The 21,737-nt window shown below is 37.1% G+C and overlaps 2 protein-coding genes across 3 annotated transcripts; one reads left to right on the top strand and one right to left on the bottom strand.

Moving 5' to 3' along the window:
- The first annotated feature begins 10,479 nt into the window (after positions 1-10,479).
- On the top strand, positions 10,480-11,517 carry LOC143571823 (uncharacterized). Its single transcript, XM_077057147.1, has 2 exons — positions 10,480-10,629; positions 10,978-11,517. The coding sequence occupies exons 1-2, from the start codon at positions 10,615-10,617 to the stop codon at positions 11,389-11,391; spliced, it is 429 nt and encodes a 142-aa protein (XP_076913262.1). The 5' UTR covers positions 10,480-10,614; the 3' UTR covers positions 11,392-11,517.
- A 6,202-nt stretch (positions 11,518-17,719) lies between these two features.
- LOC143571821 (uncharacterized) lies at positions 17,720-21,686 on the bottom strand. Of its 2 annotated transcripts, XM_077057146.1 has the most exons (9): positions 21,585-21,686; positions 19,996-20,483; positions 19,804-19,905; positions 19,615-19,696; positions 19,067-19,086; positions 18,836-18,896; positions 18,584-18,654; positions 18,247-18,351; positions 17,720-17,935 (listed from the first exon to the last, which is right to left on the bottom strand). In XM_077057146.1, exons 2-9 carry the CDS (start codon positions 20,452-20,454, stop codon positions 17,870-17,872), a joined length of 966 nt encoding a protein of 321 aa, XP_076913261.1. In that variant the 5' UTR covers positions 20,455-20,483; positions 21,585-21,686; the 3' UTR covers positions 17,720-17,869. The 2 variants fall into 2 exon arrangements, with proteins under 2 accessions (XP_076913261.1, XP_076913260.1); XM_077057145.1 differs by lacking the exon at positions 17,720-17,935 and having other exon boundaries at positions 18,118-18,351.
- Between the last annotated feature and the right edge of the window lie 51 nt (positions 21,687-21,737).

Here is a 21,737-nt window from a genome sequence, read left to right as displayed (position 1 = left end):
TGCAGTAAATAATCGCTCACTGGGATTCACCGATACCCAGTTAGAGAGACAACGAACGAGGCTCCCCCGCCAAACACTCGATGAAGTTAAAGCGTGGGCGGAAGCACGTCAAAAAGAATTCCAAGCTGAGTTGGATGAACGCTTACGTTTACTCCAACAGGCTGATGAATTCGTAGAGTACTCTGACGATGATTCGGAGGAATCCGATAGTGACGCAAACCCTCGTCATAGGGCGAAAGGGAAACGTAAGGAAACGGACTCCCAACCGAGAAGGCGTTTTGGAGAAACCTTCAAACCAAAAAACGCGGGGTGGAAACCCACGTGACTTCTCCAAAACATTTACACCAACTGCTGCAAAGGCGGGAACGTCCAAATTTGCAAGGGACATTGCGGAAGCAATCGTCCCGAAAAGTGCCAAACAGATGTCCAACATCGGCACTTACGATGGTATATCTGATCCAGACGATCATTTGAACAGGTTCATAGCGGGGGCAACCGTCAGTAGTTGGACGGAACCTACGTGGTGTTACATGTTCCAAATGACGCTTGTTGGGGCAGCTAGAGCGTGGTTCGATCGTCTACCGGTCCACCACATCTACGATTGGGAAGACTTCCAACAGAAATTTAGCCAACACTTCAGCTAACAAAGAAAGTATACCGAAGAGCAATGGACAATCCTCAAATGCATTCGAGAGGAAGATGAAACTTTGCCAGACTTCATCACTCGTTTCAACTCAAAGAAGCTAAGTCTGGGTAATATTAGCGAAGATCTTGTTCGCGCTGCTTTCATCCAAGGCGCGAACGACCCAGAGCTCATCCGCACCTTAACGGGTAAAGATGGCATGCCATCCACATGGGATGCCATCATGACAGCAGCTAAACGCTTTGCGGAAACGGAGAAGCAACTGGGTAGAGATCTCCCCCAGAGCACAAACCTCTACACCCAGAAAACAAGAGAAGACAACGTCCTTACCGCCCGACTAAACAAAAAGCGGAAGCTAGGCATTTGGCAGTCAAGGGTAAACTTTGACACCTCATCCGGCTTGCAACATCGGTTAGGCGGAAGGGATAACGTACAGTCGAACCAGAACTCCAGATGGACGCCACTCACCAAAAGCGTCACCGAGATATTCGCCACTGAGGAGCTCCCATGGCCAAAGGCTCCAATAATCCGACATCGTCACAATGCTGATCGGAGCAAATACTGTGATTTTCACAGGACAAAAGGCCACAACACTGAAGAATGCACAGACGTAAAGGACATCGTCGAAGCATTTGTCAGAGATGGGACGCTCGCACACCTCGTGGCGTAACGAACGCTGAGCAGGCTGATGCGTGTAGAACCCCAGCTGGGGAAAAACACGAATAAAATTGCAGCTTCAATGCCGGAGACTACATACTGCGTAAACAACGAGATCCCGAACCAGGTGCATATCGGCTCGATGGCACTCCCATCCCAACAACATGGAAGGGAGCTCAATTACACAGTTTGCATGTAGATCAATTCCAAATTTGTAAAGAAAAGGCCCAGAGCCACTTCTAATGGAAATGATTCTCCTTAGAACATCGACGCTGATGATTTTACATTTATACTTATGAACTTTCCATACGGATATGCCGGTCTTCACCGCATACATAAGTGTGAAAAAAGTCGTTGCGTGGGGAAGGCGGCAAAACCCGTATAAACCCAAAAAACGGCAAACCTTCACGCAGGTCAGTTAAAGGTAAAGCTCAGTCATCCCACTAAATGAAAGTGCCGGTCTATCCGCACGAATCATGAGAGGAAACTGAACACTAACCTATTAACAACCGCACGTCGAACGGTTAATTTATTCAACACTGATGCCGGTTTTCACCGCATAATTACGTGGAAAGTCGTTGCGTGGGGAAGGCGGCAAAACCCGCATAAACCCAAAAAACGGCAAACCTTCACGCAGGTCAGTTAAAGGTAAAGTTCAGTCATCCCACTAAATGAAAGTGCCGGTCCTAACCGCACGAATCATGATAGAGGAAACTGAACACTAACCTATTAACAACCGCGCGTCGAACGGTTAATTTACTCAACACTGATATGCCGGTTTTCACCGCATAATTACGTGGAAAGTCGTTGCGTGGGGAAGGCGGCAAAACCCGCATAAACCCAAAAAACGGCAAACCTTCACGCAGGTCAGTCATAGGTAAACTTTGGTCATCCAACTAAATGAAAGTGCCGGTCCTAACCGCACAAATCATGAGAGGAAACCGAACCTATTGACAACCGCGCGTCGAACGGTTAACTTATTCAAAATACTTTAGAAAATTTCTAACAGAAGGATGAGGAAAACCTCCACGCAGGTTAGATGTAGGTAAAGTTTAGCCATCCTACTAAGTGCAAGTGACGGTCCTACCCGCACAATCACGAAAGAGGAAGCAAAACTTCAACCTATTATCTACCACGTTCAAAGGTTAACTTATTCTAAACACTTAGAAAATTTCTAAAAAGATGAGGAAAACCTCCACGCAGGTCAGATATAGGTAAAGTTTAGCCATCCTACTAAGTGCAAGTGACGGTCCTACCCGCACAATCACGAAGGAGGAAGCAAAACTTCAACCTATTATCTACCACGTTCAAAGGTTAACTTATTCTAAACACTTGGAAAATTGCTAATTTAAACTAAAGTATGCATGAGCAAGTCATATAACGTTTATAAAGCAAATCATCCAGTGAAAGTAGCGGTCTTACCCGCACAAAGATTTATATTTCATAATATTCATTACAAGAAGGGCCGGGTAACTACCCGCCTACAAGAATATAAATCTATACAAGGTAAACCTATCCTAACAGTGGGAAGGGATCTTCAGGATCAAGCTTCAGGACCACTTCCACTTGGACCAGCACCATCAGTAGAGCGTGGCGGTTCAAGGAAAGCTTTAAGGATAGCTAGCCCGTCATCAGCAGCAGCAACTTCGTTCACCTTCTCCACCACTGGATGCGGGAAGGCGGCATACTGATTCACTGCTTGGTCATAAACAGCTTCAGTATCCACATCATGCAAAGGGAAGTTGGAAGGCGGGATGCCTTTCTCAACGAACCCTAGACCAAGCAGGAAGCCGGCCTTTTCCCCATCCTCATGAGAAGCGTTGAGGGCTGCGCTCATGGCATCGTCGTATGATGTGTCCGTGAAGACTCGATGCACAACCTACAAAAAAAATATATATACAAGTATCAAAACCTTTTCTATTTACAAAGAAAAGCGTGAAGACATTATGAAGCTAAGCTTACCTGAGACAACGCTTCTCGAAGAAGCCATTCCTTGGTAACCAGAGCTTCCTGGAGGGCAGCACAAGCTTGGTTACGGGCGCGTTCGGCTTCACTTTTGTTAAGGTTGGCAACCAACACTTCTTTAGCCGCAGCCTCTTCAACGCCCTTTAGCTTCCGCTCAGTATGATCAAGCACCCCCCTCTGGTCCAAGATCTCTTGGAGCTTCTTGGCGTCTTCCATCGCCAAGGCATCATGAGCCTGTTGGAGCGCCTCTAGTTTGGCTTTAAGTTCCTCATTCTCGAGGCGTAAAGGCTCAGCAACAGCTTCAGCCTTGGTGGCCCTCTCGGTTGCGTTCCGTGCAGTTTCCTTAGCCAGCCGAAGCTGTTCGTTAACAGCTTGGGCAGCCTTGGAACGGGCCTCGAGACGGGCCTGAACTTCAACCTCGAGGGCCTTGAAGGCCTTCTCCTTTTCCGCAGCCACTGCGGTAAGCCTCTTGTTCTCCTCCCGGACAGCCCGCGCCTGAGCTACTTCTTGGATGCGAGCTGCTTTTAACTTGTCGTTTTCACGACAAAGCAGCTCGACGCGCGGCTGCATCCGGGCCAGGAGAATCCGCAGCTCATTGGTTAGCCTACCCTCCTGGTAGCTAGCCATTGCTTCCCCCAACGCACCACTAGGAGCTGCGTGACGAGCCCACTCCACAGGCGTGCGAAGGGTTGTTCCTCGGCGGATGTTCCAGCGTGGAACATACACTTCATTGGAATCCGACACTGCAAAAAACAAAAAGCAGTTAGGAAAATATGATATAAAAAAAAAGGCCAAAAGAACCCTACGCACCTGTAGGGTCGACAACAGGCCGATAGCCGCCAAACCCATCACCTGAACCCAAGGGAAATCCGTCCAAGAGGTCAGGCAGATGGGAAGGAGGCAGAGGTTGGCGAGAAGCCCCAAGCATACCTGAAGGATCGGCCGTCGTTGGCGATGACGGAGGAGGCATGGTGAAGGCCGCCGCGGTAGTAGAAACCAACGGAGGTGAACTCACCGTAGGTGAACTCACAACCGTGGTCGCCGCTGCGGAGTCCGCAGAAAAAGTAACCGCCGGCTCAGTGAAAGATTCAGTAAATATGGCACTGACAGCCGGAGGTGATGTCATCACAGTTGGAACAGTTGGCTCAACTGGGTGAGCAACTGAACCAACTGAAGCAGGCGCAGCCGCCTGGGTCGTCGCCTCAGGTAGGCTGACCAAGCCTACCGTCATGGGTCCGGAGGTGCTCCTCCCCGCTCCACCCTGGAATGCGGTAGCATCCACGCCTGCACAAGGAAGATAAGTATTAATGATGGAAAGCTATGAAGTCAAAAATAAAGGAAGTTTGTACTTACGGGTTTTCTTGAGCCTAAAAGTGCGGACAGGCGGGGACGAACCCGATGGAGCCGGCCTCTTTACGCCGCTCACCGTCGTCATCCTGGGCTCTCCGGAGGGTGACAGTCGTCGCAGCCTCCGGAGCAGTGGTCTTATCACCACCAGGGTTCCCCGCCACCTCCTCGCTCTCGGTCTCTGAATCAGACCGAGGCACCGGATCGGCAGTGGAAGCCACCTTCGCCTTCCCCTTCCCGCCGGCAGCCTTCTTCTTCCGCACCAACGGAGGACCATCTGCGGATTCCTCATCAGAACACAAGATTAGAGGAATTCCAGCAGAGGTTTCAGCATTGAGGGGTCGAGGGTTGAATAACGCCTTACCTGGCCGCCTGGCGCTCAGGATCTCGTGGCCTGGCGGGTAGACCTCCACGAACCGATCCGCCGTCTGTTCAAGGATGGGCAACTCGTTCTCATCTAGAGCACGAGTACCCATCCGAGCGGGACTATCAGCCTCCTGCGGATGCAGGAGCGACTGCAAGTCGTTCCCCTCTGAAATAAAAGAAAAACAGTTAGAAGACAAACCTATATAAACAAAGAAGACAGAGCATACCGTAAGGGACAGAGTTCAAACCGTATTCAAGGACGATCGGGATCTTTTGCGCCTCCGCATCCTTCCACACCCGGCTCATCCCGAGCATCACCATCCCGGACTCCGCAAAGCGGTAAACCGGAGATTGGACTCGGGAAATCTTTGAGAACCATTCAGCCTCCTGGTAGTTGGAGGCGTGAAGGCTGGGGAGTGCTTGCCCATTCTTAAACTTCATGGCAAGGGGGATGGCGCGAGCGGAGATATAAAAGAACTCCCGCTTCCATGAACAAAGACTGCGCTCGGTTGCGCAAATCTTCAAACCCTTGATCCGGGTTATCAGAGTATACCACCCCTGGCTGCACCTCCAAGAGTAGAAGGTCATCAGGCGGTCGACGAAGGGCTCAACGCCCAGAATCCGGCACACCCACTCGAAGTGGCGAATCTTTGCGATCGCCATCGGGTGTAACTCGGTCAGGTGTACACCGTGCCTCTCCAGAACACGGTACACAAACTTCGTCAAGGGGAACCTAAGAATGCTTCATATACCCCGATCTTGCCTCTGGGGGCATCATACACCGTCTGATGAGGTTCAGGAAACTCAGGCTCGAAAGACTCGAGCATGAACTTCCTGACGATGTACTGATATAGATCGACAGGCAGAGCACACTGGCACTCGCCAGCAGTACTCTTGTCATCCTTGTCGGACGTGGATGACGGGTTCTCGGCGTACACCCCAGCCTCCTGGGCTGTAGCCTCAAGATCGTGAGCAGAAGACATCTTGCAGGTATGAAAGAAGAGAACGATTTCAAGAGAATGCTTGACTGAAAAGGTGAGTATTCGCCGGAAATCGTTTTGAAGATGAAGAGAAAAGTGAAAGTATGGATTACAAAGGACCCTCTCCCCCTTTATATACTAATCGCAATCAATGCAATGAATTTAATGCGGAAGAGAGAGAAATCGCAGGTGCAATGAAACTATGACACGTGGCAAAGTGCAAGCTGGCAACAGCTGTTGAAAGGACGCGTGCCATTAATTTCGCGGCCACGCGCCCGAAAAATCACGCCCACGCGTCTGAAAAAGCGTCTGGAATGACCATGTACTGTAACGTCACCATAACTTCCTGCACGTCCTGACACAGTCAGAAGAAACCGTCGGACGACGTTTCAACAGTTTGGACTGTTCTTATCCTTTCACCAACTCTTCGAATTTCAAAATTTCAAAAAGATTCAAAAGTAAGCGGGAAAATACCCCTTACCTTGGCAACCAAGTAACTGTAAGACAGGTGCGAGTACAGTGTTAAGGCAAAACCCTTCACATACTTAGCACATGCAGGGAATTGAAGCCACGAATACCTCGGCGACCAAGTAACTATAAGACGGGTGCGGGTACAGTGTTAAGGCAAAACCCTTCACATACTTAGCACCCGCAGGGAATTGACGCCAGGAATACCTTGGAAGTAAAGTAACCGTAAGACGAGTGCGGGTACAGTGTCAAGGCAAAACCCTTCACATACCTAGCGCTCCGCAGGGAATTGAAACCAAGAAGGATCTTCTGGGCAATGCTTGCGGAAACGGGAATAACATCCCCGCATAGCGGGAACGTCGAGAACTACATTGTTTGAAGCTTCAAGATGGAATTGGTGGTTTTAACATAATTGATCACTATGTTCAAAACTACCAAAACCTCATGGAGAATCCACACAAGTGTGACTCAACGCTCCTGACTTGCGAGGAGGTTACAGACCTACCCACATCATACCCAAAGATCAAGCAGGAAAGTCGGGAATTTCTGCAAGTGACATAAGGACTCCCGCGGGAAGAATCCCCATGGAAAACCTTAAAACTAAACCCTTTTCAAAAACCCTTTGCTTAAGTCCAAAAGTTCACCTCACTTATTAAACACTCATGAGAAGAACATTGGACTGGGGGGACTTGAAGAGGTAGGTCCCAGCAGAGCCCAGTTGGACCCACAGGACTCACCTTGAAGAGAGACGTCTGCGCAGAAACCAACTGGATCCGCAGGATCCACCATGCTCAGAGACGTGACGTCCTTACGCGCAGTACGCAAGCTGTTCCCGCAAGAAATGCCTCCCAATGGTGAAGTACTCCGCCTGTTCCCGCAGCTGCGGATACAAGCCATCAGGGAAGGCCACCCGCGCAGCAAGGCTACACGCACAAGGCACTTAGCTCTCAATAATTTAGTAGTCACCTGAAGGAATGAGCAAAGCCGGGAACAATCCCGCACAAAGGCGGGAGGGGGAATACTCCCGCCCAAATGAGCCAGTCCGTACGATACTGGAAGATCTTTTGTACTGTACCTGACGAGGTATGGGCAAAAGATCTGACCAGAGATACGACAGCCCATTGACAACAGTATGGCGAGCAGCATGCTCTTGTACTGTATGTCACTATTAGCCGCTACCTACTCACCAACTCCTGTCATACTACGTGCATAGCCTGCAGTTGGTGGAAAATGAATAGTGCACAGCAGGCCTGGTCACTGTCAGCCGCTGCCTACCCACCAACTACCAGCATGGCACGTGCGTAGGCCACAGTTGGTAGAACAGGAATACTATTCAACCGGCTATACCCTATTGGAAACCTACCTTCGGCTATAAATACCCCAAATGGTATGATCATCTCATCTCATCTTGTATCTTACATCTTATACCTGATATCTGCTCTAGCAATCTCTTAATATACACATATTCAAGAGCAATCTAGTCTGATTCTCACGCCGGAGGGTGGTCACAAGGAGGTACCCCCCCTTATCAGTGACGAGCTCACGGTGTCTGTTTTGCAGGTTATCAGAAGAACCATCTTTGCCGGGTCTAACCCCTCGTGGGAAACATCTATTTAACCCCCAGATTATCCGTAATCTGCCCGGGGTCGATTAGTGTTTCTTCAAGCACCTAAAATAGGCTATCATTATTGAAATACTACAAATATAGTGTTGTTACCAGACACGTCTCATATAATTGATTAAAAGTTGAAAGAACCAAGCAACTGAATAGCCATGATCAGCCGATGAATCGATCATATCTTGACGATGGAGATCCTATTGGTTTAATTTTAGTCAATATACCCTAATGGATCCTTGACTTCCGGCTTTGAGGGGAGGCTGGGAGGGTGACCGATCCCGGCCCAATCACGTCGGTGGGCCTGAATTTTTTTTAAAAGTAATTATAATATATATTCTTTTGAAAAAATATGTATTATTAGTGTTTAAACCCAATTACTTAATTCATTTTAGTTCAATTTTATAAAAATATTTCACAATCTAAATCGAACCATTTAATAATTTAATTGTTTAAACCCAATAAAAATATCTTTTATACTTAAAACCTAAATTTTTCTTGACTTCGCTCCAAAAGTTTTTAACGATTCATATACAACACAATCTAAATCGAACCATTTAATAATTTAACGATTCTTGAAGACAGTTGTATATACAACACAAATATATAAATTAATGATAAGTGATGTCTGGCTAAGTAAAGTTTAGAGCCATGATTTTTAAAGCTTTTGAACACAAGTTTTAATGTTTTATGTTGAAGAAATATATAGACTTTTCTAATAGTATGTCTATGGTATATATCGAAAAACTTTAATTACTTACGCCAATATAGCCAAAAACTAAAAACGTATTCAGAGAGAAAAAATAGAAAAGATCAGCTATAAAAAAATCATCTAACTGTTTAACCTTTTTCTTTTTTGGTCAAAAAGGTTTTATTTATTTCATTTACTAAATCTAACCCAGCTTTTTGATCCTTTTATATTTCCTTTACTTCAAAAAATTAAGGGGGTGTTTGGGATTCCTTATTTTACCTCCTTATACCTTATTTAAGGCATAAGGTATAAGTTACAATGTTGTAACTTATGCCTTATACACTTACAAAACCCAACTTTCCCAAACACCTTATAACTTATTAGGCATAAGTTATAAGCTATAAGGAGCAAAAATAAGGAATCCCAAACAGCCACTAAAACTATCTTCATCACCAAACATATATTTGTTTGGAACTAGTTTTAAAACCAGAAACCTATAATATAGTTTTAATAATTAGACAACTCAATAAAAAAGTTTAATAATAAAATCTTTAAAAGTATGAAAATGAAATAAAAAAAGCATGAACATGAAAACATGATTGTCCCGATTCCTACAACATGGATTCCACTCAAATAAAAAAGATGATGAAATCAAGCCCATAATTCACCACCCCTTTTACCACGTGAACTTCCTCTATCCCCATCCTACGTCTATGCTTTACAACCTATAATGACATCTAAATAATATTTTGAGATCAATACATATCCTTGTATTAAATGTCCATATTATTAAAACAATCTTTATGAAGATTAAATCCATTTTATAACGATCATACCCGATTATACAATCGAGTCCCAAACCTGCCGTACATGTATCAAGTGACTAACCCAAAAACTGATCTCAAACGGACGTGAAATATAATATACTTAACCGCACTTATAAAAATTTATTAATTTTACTAATTTTAAGTGGTATCAGCTTCAAAATACTATTCATTATATTTTAAAACTATAAAATATATTATTAAAATATCAAGTCAGTCAGTTCTCTAGTTATAACAATCCAGAAATACATACAATCGTATTACATAGACAATGCTCAAATTCATTGAGAAAAAAGTGACTCACAACTACAAAATCGGCCATGCGTCTTTCTTTTAATCTTACTGAGTTATTGTGCTAGCTTCAGAATACATATGTTCTTGTTGTTTAAAATGCATGATGTCACTCGAATATCAAATATATGCAACTCATAAACAAATTCATGAATGTTATGTAACGATGGTAGTCACCATGTAGACCCGTCCATAGATATCTTTCAAGTTATCTTTGAGTTTTCGTCTAATGATTGGGTCGTGTTAGTTGCTAGGCGGACGAGTTAAAATTGTATTCTATTAAGTTAAACTTTATAAATAATAAGGTTTGGATCAAATACATATGAAATTAACGTGTTAATTGTTAGAATCAAGTAGAGTAATTATATTTACAAGTAGAGCAATTATTTAATTACATAATAGAGTAATTTCTACTTGATTCTCACAATTAATCTGTTAATTTCATTTGTGTGTTAACTTTTCCCATAAATAATATACCAGATAAAAATATAAAAACATTTCAAAAATATACCTAAAACTACTCGTTTGTTTTGTTATCATTAATAATAATACTTCAAGATTATGATTCATGTGACTAGAAGCTAGACATCATGAATCTTACTTCTATTAAATTTTAGTATTTATTACCTAATATTTTATTTTATAAAATTGTATTTAACACCATGAAGTACTATAAATAGGTCTCATATGCGTCTTATTCCACTGACCCCACACTCTTTGTTCTATATTCTCATCATTCATATCCTCTCAACTCTCAAGGCATCCCAATGGCAAGTGTTGAGGTAATTTCTTCACTAGTTCTATGTTTATTCCATTTATCATTTATAACATTCACAACTTATAACATCTCACTTAAAATATATCGAAAGTTGCCGGTAGCGAATATAAATTTTTTACTTGTGTCTCTCATTGACAAAGCAGTTTTAGAATCAGATACGTATATAACACATAAAAAAACTACATGTAACACAACATTTTTCATCCGTGACATGTCACGTGACACATAGATCCACCACTAGTGGTTGGGCATGTTGGCATGTTGGTTTTCCATAGAACTAACAACTTTATATATATTTATATTATGTGAAAAGTCTTTACATATTGTTCTTAATGTTTTATGAATATTCCAGGTTGAATCTGTTGCAAACACCTTGCCCGAAAAGGTCGAAACCACCGAAGAAGCACCAAAAGAAGTTGAGCCAGTAGTTGATGCACCACCAGCACCCGAGCCAGATGTGGTGGAGGAGCCAGTAGTTGATGCACCACCACCAGTCGAACCCGTTGAGACCGAGACTAAAGAGGTGGACGAGCCAAAAACCGAGGTGGAAGAAGTTAAGGTCGAGACAACTGAAGAAACTGTGAAGGAAACTGTGGAAGCTACTGAAGAAACTGAGGCCACCGTGGAGGCGGTTCCCGAAGAAACCCCTGCTGCTACCACCGATGAAACTCCGGTGGTGGTTGTCGAAGAGGCCGAAAAATCGGTGGAGAAAGAAGAAACACCAGCAGAAGTTGTTACCACCACTGAAGTTGCAAGTGAGGAATAGAGTGTGTGATGTATTTGTTTGGGTGTCAAGTTATGTTATTTTCTATTTTTATTATTGATTGATTTCTATTATGTAATGTTTAATATCCAAGTGGCAAGAATTGATTAGATCAAAAGAAAGGGGTGACACCTTGGATTTTTATTTATAATACTAAGTTTTATTTTTATATTTTTAATATTTGTTTGAACTTTTACCTCTTTTTTATGTTAAGCATACAAAAAAAAGATTAAATGGAAATGATTACAAATTGTCATAACTAAGTTTATGGTAATTTAACTATGTTCTAGGGTCGTTTTTAATCATACATCATTAACCCTAACATCAATTACATTATAATCAATCGTTTGTATCAGTTTTGATTTGCGTTTATGGCCGGCTGTTCTGGTTCGTCAATCTACAGCTAATAATCATCGTTACAGGTAATTGAAACATGTTTATAGTTCGTCTGAATCTGTTTAATGAAAGCCCTAGCATTAATTAAACAAACAAACAACAGATTAATCGATTTGGGTATTTAGGGTTATATACACTTTGGGGGTTTCTTGTTGTTCTGCATATAATCAATCGTTTTCATTTATTAATTAATAAAGCTGTTAGTCCAATTTTGTTTGGTTTGTGTATTAGAACTTGGTGGTCTCGGGTTCGAACCCAACCACCCAGTTTTTATAGCTTTATTTTCTTTATATTTGTTTTGATTAATTATTATAATTAATTTTAATAAATTATAGTAATTATTAGATAAATAGTATTTTATTAAAACCGACATCTTGGAGTTATGTTTCATATCAAACCTTGTTAAAAGTTTTCGTTTATACACACACACACACACACACACACACACATATATAAGTACATTTTTTTATATAATAATAATCATCATTACTTTATTAAAACTCGACACAAATATTAGTGATTTCTTGTTGTTGAACTCTTTATGATTTTGCTTATAATAATTATATACATAAAAATATATATTATATATATGTATGTATCATTCTTCAAAAACTGTAACAATTGTATTTTAAACATATTAATTATATTTATAAAATTAGATTTTCGTTAAATAATCCAAGATATATATTGTATGATAAATATATATATTGTAACATTTTTCTTAAATTATTTAATGTATTACGAGTTATATATGTACACATCTATAATTTGCATTATATTTAGTTAAATATTATTTAAATAATCATTAAAATTATTTAAACTCATATTTATTTATTTAAACTTATAATAATAATTTCACCATTACAGTAACCGTAGAGTTTAATCGATCAATCCATAATCATTCTAATCACTACATAACTCAAGTCATCGAAATCTTGAATTCATTAAGGTATGTTAAATCTTTATAATTAATCTTATTATCCTTATTTAACTAGGAATCCTTGTCGATGTACCCCGAAGGGTTCATCTTTCTCACATCGTCACTTATATTCCGTTCATCCGATCAGGTGAGTAATCACTCCCCTATTTTACTTGTTTTCAAATGTTTTGGGGACACTTGCGTACCGTTTATCAAATTATTTATCTCATTATTTCTCAAACACAAACTGTGATATTCGTGTCGTGTATCAATTGAATGACTGTTTGTTACTTACTATTTGCTTACTTGAATCGCATTCGGAGAGGTCCAACATAATCTCATTATAGTATGATCATACGATCGTCGTAGTGGCCGGAGCCCGATCGCATTGGCAATGGTTTCACTGACACTCATTACTTGCTTAACACTTTCATTGTTTATACTCACATATAACAGTTTTGCTTATTTTTACTCTATTATTTATATCATTATATATTATCATTTTGTTTGTGTCAAAACTGGTGAAACTACTCACTCAACATGTGTTGTTGACAAATATATATATTTTGTACGTATTTGCAGGTTATGAGCTTGTTGTTTAGCAAGATGAAGATCACGTAGAGATGCTTTTTAGGACACAAATTAAATTAATCATTGTTGTAATTTCGTTATACTTGATGTACTTAACTGTAATTGTTTTATTTGAAATTATTAAATAGTATTGAAACTTATAATGTTGCAAGATAGTTACCTTGTGAGCTGTGACAATCAGTTCACGCCCCGGCATTTCCGCTGTAGGTTGGGGTGTGACATAGAATACTCGGTGTCATCCAAGTTCCAAGTTCTTAGCCACCAGAATGCTTAGTACAAAAAGATTTGTGTTCAATTCTAAGGCTTCGGCTTTGCTCAATGCACAACCAATGTCGAGCACCAACTCAAAATATCTACCAACTCACGTAGAGGCCACAAATACTGTGGTTTTAAAAGTAAGACTATTCGGTTCACGGCCACGTCATGCTTAAGTTTACACTTTAAGGCATAATAGAACATAGTGACGGTTTGGTTCTGGTTTACAACAATTAAAAACTATTACCAACAATTTGATTTTAATTTTTTTTTTCCAAACTGAAAATAAACATTCAACAAGTCTTAAAGAGAGGAAAATCTATATCTATATCTATATATATATTAAAGCAATAGGCTTTAACTTAACTTTCCCTCTTCCTATTGGTTGTTTCCTAAACTTTTCATATATATCTACCACCTCTCTAATTTTCATTTGAATAAAATAAATCAAAATTAAATTAAATTAAATTAAGATACAATTAATTCTCTTTAATGATTCTCTTTAACTTTAATTTAATATTTAATTTAATAATGATTAACCAATTTATTTATTAATTAATTATGATTTTTATTATTTATGCTATTTTTATTATTATGTATCTAACTAATATAACTTAATTAACCTAGAAATTCAAATCAATTTTCCTCTTTCACGCCTTCATTCTCATTGATGGTTCTATCATGTTCCACCTATCACTTTCTTCAATTCATTTATCTGTCAAATTCACGGTCCACCATCGATGAAGGTGCTCACCATCATCATTACCTCAAGTCAGTTTAATCATCAGACTTCCTTCCAAGTTTAACTTATTTGAGATAATTAATTGATATTTCATCCATTGGATTCAATATAAAACAACCTAATATACAGAGATTACGGATTTAACTATACTATAATTGTGTGTAATTTGATATTTATGAAATATCAATTTCTGTAAATTATGGATAAATTTTCCATTTGATTAAGGAATTCTTTAATTACGGAATTTCTATATTTTAATAAATTATGATATATCATTTGATCATTTGATTAAGGTTTTGATTAAGCATTCTTAAGGGTTACTATAAATACGGATTTTAACCGATTGACTAATTCAAAATTAGTCAATCAAATATTTTAATATATGAGGCTGATTCTAATTTGAAATATATGTTAATTTATAATTATTATTACTACTTACCATATGTTATATCAATGACTCAATTTTTAAATTGTTGTTTATTATAATAAAATTGTGTTATTGTTAATACATAAAAAAAAGAAATTACTTAGTTATTTTTACACAGCTTAATATCAGTTACTTAATTATTCAAATGCTTATTAATTATATTATGTAGACTATTTTTATAAATTTCAACCATATGATTCACAATTTAAATATATCATAATTGATATACGGTAATTGATAATCATTCAAGATATACGGTAATTATTTAATTGATTGAATTGATGATTAATTATATTCATGTAAATAAAAAAAGTAGTAACTTATTTTTCCATATTAAAAAGTTAATTCCATATGTTTAAATATAGTCTAGAATTAAATATTTGAATTGAATTATTTTGTATTTAACAATATTACATTTTAGTAATTCAAATTTTGAAAATCCCTTAGTCCTCATTCCCTAATTTTCGTCCATGATTTAATGTAATTGAAGTTCCATAATTTTATGTTTTTAATTAATTCCGTATATACATTCCTTCTTTATTCATTCCTCCCAAAATTCAATCATTTACTATGAACTATATATAAATACTTCACTTTCACTTTCACACAAGAATTCTTACACTATCACACCAAATTGAGCTAAAACGATTTTCTTGATTTCTAAGGTTTATATTTTTGTTGTTTATATCATTCAATTTTTTTCGTTTTTTCGTTAAAAAGTGTTATTTTTAAGAAATTAATGTTTTTTTTCCACCACCAGGAAGATGGAGCCAACAAATATCACTATGTTGAAACAATTGGATGTCCTTAACAGTGACTGTATCCTCAAGGTGCGTATTCTCAAACGTTAACGTCTGAAGAAAAATTCAAAGCACGGAGAAGATTGGTCCATCGAAATGATTGTTCAAGATGAAATGGTAGTTAGCCCAAACAATAATCAATACATGTATATAAATTCCTAAAAATTAGCCCGGAGATATTTATGTGTATAATTAGCCCAAACAATAATATAAGTCCGTGTATAATTTTTAGGGATTTATACCATCAAAATGACTGCATATTGCCCGGAGAGGTTGATTTTTTTTAATGCAGGTATTCAAATTTCGTCAACATTTCAACCAAAAAAATCAAAATTTGGTCACCATTTAATTAAATGTATACAAGTATGTTTTGTGATATTAAATTTCCCTTACATATTGTTATGAATTTAATGATTTATATCGTCACTAAATCTAAATCTAACTCGAATTGCATTTTGGCATGCCTTGGAATATTGTAAGGTTAATTTATCCAACGATTTATATTGAAATAAGGTTTGTATTGTTTTCATTAGTGCTATTTTTATCATTTATAAGTATGTGTGTGTGTGTGTGTGTGTGTGTGTGTGTGTGTGTGTGTGTGTGTGTGTGTGTGTGTGTGTTTTATTATCATAATTACATTTAGTTATGTTTATTTTGTGTCACCATTTTATAACCATAGTTTTCAAAGTTTTATGCCATTTTAATATTTTATAAACTTTAAAACTTTAAAGTGTAACTCAAATGTATATTTTGTAAATCAATGGCCAAACATTTCATAATGTAACATTAATACGATTGAAACTTATTATTTTTAAAAGGATTTTCAATTTTAAATTTTAAACTTTTGAATTTTATTGGTCAAACATTCCATAATGTCTAAATGTACCATAATTAAAAATGCATTATTATTAAAAAGATATCCAATTTTAAATTTTAAAATTTAAAATTTACAATAACTTAAATATTTTTACAATCTGGTCAAACAATCCATAATTAACCTATTAATGTAATTGTGATATTAATTATTCTAATTATTATTAAAATTTAAAAACATATTAAATCATCTCATTTACATTATATAAATCTTAAGATTGAAAACCTTAACAATTATAATCTCTCTCTCTTGTTTCGGATTACTATCTCTATCATCGCCAATTCCGGTAAGTGGATTAATTATTTTCCGGTAAGGTTTAATTTGATACTCTAATAGTCGATTCTCATATTATTCATTATTTCATTAGCAATTTTTTTTCTTTTCCCTTTTTGTTTATAATGAATTTAATTATTATATAATTTTTTTTATAATCTCTTTAGGTTCCATATCAAAATAAAAAATTCAATGAAGATGTTGAACTATTATGGTTTTCCGGTAAGGTATTATGGAAAATACTATAATACCATATGGGTTATTAGCATCTTGAGTTGAAGCCATAACAAGTTCAAGTCAATATTAGAGTGTATACAAGTTATGGCTCTATGAATCGTTAAACAAGTCATATAAGCCAATTGATGTTTCCAAGTGTTTAGCTATTAGTTATTAAAAAAAATCAATTTGTTCCTTTTTATATTAATCATTGATAACAATGAAATGCTACAAATTAAAGTATAAACCTTGTATAAAAGGAAGTATTTAGGGAGTTGTAAATATTAAATTTATGATACTTTTGTTAAATAAATAGTTAGATTGTATAGATTTTTGTTCATGTTTATTTTAAATTATACTTCAATAAGTTCTTCCTATATCTTGTCAAAATGAAAAGTACTTAAATTATAAAAAAAACACGAGACTCATGGTTAGATGCCAATCCTTACATGCTGAAGAGATAAAATAATTTGTGAATTAATTATTGGATATAGATGAAGGGAATGTTGGGGGTGGGGGTCCAAATGACGACAAATGAATGTACAAATTCTCGATTATCTTTTAATTAACAATTCATTATATTCATTATATGATTCCAATAGACTTTGTGTATCCTTCGATTTTAGACAAGTTCAATGAACTTACTTTTAAGAACGGGTGATATTGTTGGTTAAAATTATTTGTATTTATAATTAGACGAATAATATAATATTCAAATATATAATCAAATTTCTTTACGTGACGAATTTCTTATTTTCCACCAGTGTACTACACGGGTTAGTAACCTAGTAGTAAATAAAATAAGACTCTGGAACTCAATACAAGATCAACAAAATCAAAAAAATGTCAACAGATAATCATGCCAAAATTTTGGTCGAACGTTCATATACTCACAAATACAATTTGCATAAATATTTTAACCCTAAACCAAACAGCCTTTTAGCTCAAAATATGAATTAGAGCATTTTTAGCATAAGCATATGGCCAGCTAATCATCATCTTCAGATGAACTATCCTCTTGTCTTCCAAAATCGTCTGCTGCTTCAGGTTCGTCCTACACACATCGATCACAGTTCACGTTTAGTAAATACTCAAATAATCAACTACATATGGCATTTTTGACTCATTTACTTATAAATTGCCAAATATTAAGTAAAAAAAAAAAGAAAATGACCAAAATGTAAAAACTATGATTAATATTTTGAATATATTTAACGCGCTAATTATATATAAAGAACAATATCAGAGAACAAATGAGGTTTGGGTCAACCCGACCTGACGTGCATTGACGCATACAAAATTAAAGTTGTGATTTTCATAGAAGATTAATGCAAAAGAAACAAAAACCAAGAGGATGGTGCTTACAGCCGCTTTATCCCAATCCTTTAGTTTAGAATTCGTCAGCATATAGTTATCACGTAAAGGAGCCCAAGTGGGACCTTCATCACCTGCATTTCCACTTGTGCCATCCTGTCTCACAAATTAAAGGTGGGAATAAGCGACTATGTAAATACATGTGTGTGCATAACATACGTAAAATAATTACACAGCCTATATTTGCAACACGTGTAATAAGTACAAAACCAATGTTTACAACTACGCGACCTATATTTACAACTACACATTGTATAATTACATATGTGTGCATATATTTGTATGTATATGTGTGTGTGTGTGTGTGCTAGAGATAGGGAGAGAGAACCTTAGCATCTGATCCAGATGGAGTTTTGCCCAGCTCAGAAAAGAATGTTTCTTTCCTCCGCTTTTGAATAACTACAAAGTCAAAGAAAAAAGTCAAACCATCTTTCAAATGTTAAATCCTATTTAAACTACAAAAACCGAATGTTATGCAAAGCTCATACAAAACAAGCGATGGCTAAAGTACACGCAAGTCTATAAAAGTTAACAGCAATATACAAACCAAGTCAGCCCAAAACAATTTTCCATTGCATACCTTTAGCGTCTTTAGACCTTGATGGGTTTAAACCTTTTTGTGAACTTTGAGTCTTGTTAACCTATAAACAACCACCAACATGATATCAAATTCATAATATATAACTCACAACTAGAGGTAGCAAAACGGGCCAAGTTTGACGGGTTGGGCCAAAATGGGCCCAATTTGCCACCTCTAGGCGACATGTGACGAAAACAAAAATAAAATCATATTCATGAGTTAGTAACTTACAGCATTAAATAACTTCACCACTAAAAGTTCCGCCAACACATGAAAAAATGTATATTAATTAGTTTGACAGTAATAATGCATAGGTTTATTTTTCAAACATAATTAAACAAACTAATAGCCCTGCTTGCGGTGCGCACATATGATGTATATATGTGTGAACCCTCGGGTGGGCAAAAGTGAAATTGCACTAATTTTGACGTTATTTTACTAATCTCGTGAAAATAACGTTAAAAGTGACGGACGGTTAATCAGGCATCATGTAGTGGCGTTGATAGCTGAAAGATAAGGGTACATGCACCGATCAGCCGGTGTCTCGATGATTGAGTGCTATGTGCCTTATGTCCAAGGCTTGATGCAAAACTACTATCGAGCCGGGGGTCTCACCGGAAGCAGCCTCTCTATCCCTATGGGGTAGAGGTAAGGCTGCCTACATCTTACCCTCCTCAGACCCTACCATAGCTTTGCTATTGGTGGGATATACTGAGTACGATGATGATGATGATGATGATGATGAATTAAACAAACTAAGAAAATAATATAAAGTTTACCTCCTTTTGTAGCAACTCCTATGAGCATTTTTTCATGTGAGACTGAAAAAGCTTCAGGCTTTACATGACCTTTCTCTTTTAACTATGTATTCAAATAGAATTCAATATAAATGATTACTAAATGAACTAAATACATACATATACTAAAAATGTGTATATATAAGTTAAAACCATGTCAAAATTAATTACCAGAATTTTCTCCTTTTTTGCATCCCCCTTAGTTTTCTTTTCAGAAGCTTCTGCAGCGAGCTTTTTTACTACAAGATTCTTGTAAGCAGACAACACAGGACCCTGAGAAAATATCAAAAACTCATAAACAAATTATCCAAATTAAATAAATACGTCGAAAATTGATGTTAAATAATATAATGATATACTTACAAGAACTTCATCTGATCCACTTTTCACTATTTTCTTAAACGCCTTTTTAAAAGATGTGTTTCCTTCAGAAAACTTCATGATCCCGTGGTCAGCTATCTCATTTTCATCATCCGACACATCATTGTCCACATCATCACCCACATCATCATCATCATCACCGTCCATTTCTTCATCTGAAGATTTTTCATCATTTTCCTTATTTTTAATATGTGACGGTTTCTTTTCAAACTTCACCTGCTTTTCACTTATGTCATCTATATCTTCATTATCATCACTATCATCTGAGTTATAATCTCTTGCTTTTTTTCGGAAAAGTTTTTTTGTTTTTCCGTCCATTTTGTCCTTTTGACCGCTGCCTTGAAACACTTTCATTTTCTTCTTGCCTTTACCCTTTTTGTGTCCTAACTTTCTCTTCCTCCGACCCTGTCCCGCTTCTTGCATTTGAACTTCTTCTGCCATTATACTACTCTTTTTGCTTAACTTAAAACCTAAATACATAATTATTAAAGTATTCATAATTAGTCAAGTTCATATAGATACGTTAAGTTATCTGTATCACCAGTTAAGAATCACAATTAAATATTCTACAAAATTTGCATCAAACTTACAGATGAATAAGAAAACCATGAAACAGAGTTTGAAAGTTAGTGTATAATTCAATTTATCTCAAAAGTATTATACTTGCAAACAATAACCAATCATCCATTTGTATCAACAACTACTGTTCATAAATCCAAATCCACTAGAAATCGTACTCAACAGTCACACAGAAACTAATTAACGGGCTATTATTCATTAATACTGATGTTTTCTCAATACTAAAAAGATTATATTGTGACAACCGAAAGCTTATGCTGCAAAAAGGGCAAGCCAGATGATGGTTTGAAACATGTTATTTTCTATTACAACTCAAAACAGGTCGGGTCAGGTCAGTTGACCCACGAACCAAACGATTTGTGTCCATTTTTAAACTCTTTTATTATAATCACTGTGTTTGATGGATATGATTACAATTTACAAAAAGCAATAAGAAAATAAGAACCTAAATATTTCAATAATCTTTCCACATCTTTTCAAGCCAAATAACTTTACACTTGCCAGAAACTAGCATCCAACAAAAAAAAAATCAAACTTTAAAATGTTCTATGTGCATGTACAGTATCATCAACTCAATTACCTCAACCAATTAATTAATTTAAATATAAACTACTTTCTGCAAACCCTGACAATTCAAATAACTACTGGCAATACCTTAGGGTGTTCATTATCCGGTTCGGGTTATTCGCATAGCGTAGGGGTTGGCACACCCCTATAAATCTTTATTTAGAGGTAAGTATATATATGTGTTATAATCCCGACTGACCCCTAGACGAAAACCAAATAAAAAGCTAATTTGGTTTTCGGGTTTTAATCGAATAAACAGAATTCAACCCCACAAACTTTCAACTCTGCTTAACAATCTATTGGCATACCTCAAAACTAAACACAAGAATAATCTATTTAATTGTGTGAAAAACATCTTACAGTTACACAAAGTATAATAATAATAATAATAATAATAATAATAATAATAATAATAATAATAATACCTTTAAGTCAAGAATCAACCAAGCAGCCAACAGCTATGTCGAGGATCGGCCGGACTGTCAATTCAGGACTGGATTTGTGGTTAGGGTTTAGGGTTCAGCCAAGAAGACATACAGGAAAATGATTATGAGAGATTCTGTAATGACTTGTCATTT

Source organism: Bidens hawaiensis, unplaced genomic scaffold, assembly GCF_021521415.1.
Source record: "Bidens hawaiensis isolate Kalapana, Puna unplaced genomic scaffold, B.hawaiensis_p1.1 tig00025587_1, whole genome shotgun sequence".
Taxonomy (NCBI): domain Eukaryota; kingdom Viridiplantae; phylum Streptophyta; class Magnoliopsida; order Asterales; family Asteraceae; genus Bidens; species Bidens hawaiensis.
The sequence above is the reverse complement of the archived record's forward strand: the minus strand, read 5'-3'. Positions and strand labels throughout refer to the sequence as shown.

Coding starts and splice junctions, on each gene's coding strand:
- LOC143571821 (XM_077057145.1), bottom strand. CDS start 20,454: ATGGCAGAAGAAGTTCAAATGCAAGAAGCGGGACAGGGTCGGAGGAAG. Junction 19,697..19,803: donor CAAAAAAGGAGAAAATTCTG/GTAATTAATTTT, acceptor TTGAATACATAG/TTAAAAGAGAAAGGTCATGT. Junction 19,087..19,614: donor AGGAGTTGCTACAAAAGGAG/GTAAACTTTATA, acceptor CGGAACTTTTAG/TGGTGAAGTTATTTAATGCT.